This window comes from Penaeus vannamei, chromosome 15 (genome assembly GCF_042767895.1).
Source record: "Penaeus vannamei isolate JL-2024 chromosome 15, ASM4276789v1, whole genome shotgun sequence".
Taxonomy (NCBI): Eukaryota; Metazoa; Arthropoda; class Malacostraca; order Decapoda; family Penaeidae; genus Penaeus; species Penaeus vannamei.
In genome coordinates, this window is record NC_091563.1 from 3075430 (window position 1) to 3077605 (window position 2176).

General features: G+C 35.3%; 1 protein-coding gene across 2 annotated transcripts in view; it reads left to right on the forward strand.

Annotated features, from left to right (window-relative positions):
• The first annotated feature begins 682 nt into the window (after nt 1–682).
• LOC113827813 (afadin- and alpha-actinin-binding protein) overlaps nt 683–2176 on the forward strand; it is a 16765-nt gene continuing 15271 nt past the window's right edge. Inside the window, exons 1-3 of one of the 2 annotated variants that reach the window (XM_027380727.2) lie at nt 683–783; nt 1583–1747; nt 2137–2176. The exon at nt 2137–2176 is cut by the window's right edge and continues 140 nt beyond it. In XM_027380727.2, the coding sequence (XP_027236528.2) occupies nt 1583–1747; nt 2137–2176 (205 nt within the window). In that variant the 5' untranslated portion in view covers nt 683–783. Of the gene's footprint in view, nt 784–1156; nt 1237–1582; nt 1748–2136 lie in introns of those variants that run through there. The other variant, XM_070130299.1, reaches the window with a different exon arrangement.

Sequence of the window (2176 nt, forward strand, 5' to 3'; positions counted from 1 at the left end):
GAGGTCGAGTTGTTTGCAGATGGATTCGGCAATTTTAGAATAAGAAAAAGGAGAAAAGAAAGAAAGAAAAGAAGGAAGAAAAAATACATGTACCTGACTGAATGCTTGTATAAGATGGAGGGAAAAATTATCCCCTATGTATCCCCTATTATCCCTATGTATGAAAGGAATCTACAAATACGTAATCAGTTGCAATTATGTATGTGGAAATTGTGTTATCACATATGTTTCTTTTTAAACTTTCTAACCATTCAGTTATACATCAATGCATAAATTTTGGTGAATTTTCTAAGGAGCATTGCAAAATTGACAGATTTGATAACCTATTAGCAATAATACGCAACAATCTACAACGGTAAATGAGAATTTCAATGGATGTAGCTTCGGCTTTAATATCCATTGTTTATTTTTATTACTATTTAATAATATACACAGATTTAAATGACAAATTAGCAGGGGGTCTCAGAGGTGTATCCCCACGTTGGCAACAATACACAATCATTAGACAACAAATGTATACGAATTTAGATAGAATTCACACTAGTGATATTCTTTCCTCGTTAATGATATGACTTAATAACATTAACCACTCAGTATACACTCTAATACACAATGAAGGAATGAATTTTACGAATGACTAATTGGCAACACTCCTCAGAGGTGTGTCCCCGCGCTGGCAACACTGGCGTCGTAGCAGAAGGTAAACAAAAATAATGTCTTCCACAACTTGAAAAATTCTCTGGAAATATTCAATTTTTCACCCTCCACACGACTATCTATGCAGTAAGTTGAAGAGAAAGAGGGAAACAAAAGCCATTTCCGTCTTCTAAGTGGTTTTATGGGTGTTAATTAACTGGCGTGTGTGGTTGTAATAACGAATGGAAAGATGTGTAATGAACCGGGACTTTTTGTTTCATGGTTCATATTCTTTATTTTTTTTGTGTATAATTTTCCTCTCTTTGTATAAGCTCTTTGTAGTGTGCCAGACTGATAAAAAGCACCGCATACATGACTGAGATGGAATAAAAATCCTACTATTTGCTTATGATATAACAACAGAGTACATAAAACTTGTCCTCATAAATTGCGCTGCGTATAATTCAGCCAATTAAAGGTACAGCTGGGAGTATTAGAGTTTTATTGGCTTTATTGTACGCGTGTCTGTGTGTGTTGGGAATCCCGGCCCAGAGTATTGTCTGTGAGGAGAATAAGTGTGGATTCTGACAAGGATTTAGGGTATGGCTACACTTGTGGATGTTGATAGATTCTGAGAATATTATTGTGAAGAAATATAAGGATGTAGAGGTTATGAAATTGTGGTTTCTAGAACATGAAATGGCTGTATTTTCAACTGAAATATATCATACTTTATGTAGTTTCCTGCAAGTGTTTTATGTTGTGAGTCTACATTTGTAATTAAGTAATCCAGTGGAAACTTGATTTTCATACAGTTTATTGGAAATACATTTCATATAAGTAGTGTAAAATATAATATCCTATTCACGTTCAAGCTCTAGGTTGATATGTAATGAGATTTCATCAAGACTCTTCTATGCTCTCACCACTGTCCGTTATTTTACAGATGGGTGAAAAGATGAAGAAAGGACAGCTGTGCTACCTCGTGTCACTATGTGATGCGGGGGCAGCTGGGGAAGGCAAGCACCATCAGGTGGTCTCACCAGTAGACTCGCCCCCTTATTTTTGTACAACAAATAACATGCAGAGTGCGGTTGTATACCTCTCACAGGTGAGAAGGAGCGTTATTGTGTGTGGTTGTTTTTGTGAAGACTTAATGCTAATTTTTTTGTGGTTGTGACTTAATGATAATTGTTATTGTTGCAACTTAATGGTAATTGTTATTATAGTTGCTTCTGTTACTGTTATTATATATTTCACACAAGTAAGGAGTGCTATTGTGTGTTTGTTTTTATTACTGTATTTATTGTGACTCTTAATGGTATTGGCGATGATTGTTTTTACTATTATTATTATGCTGGTGCAGTTGCTGATGATAATGAGGATGATTATGATCATCATTCCAGTCATCACCATCATCATTATCCTTGTCATTATTTTTACAATCTTTATTATCACTTTTACTGTGACTGATAATCAGCTCTAACCTAACCCTCACAGGAACTCCAGGGTTTAGGGCTCAACTGTGGCCTCATAGAAA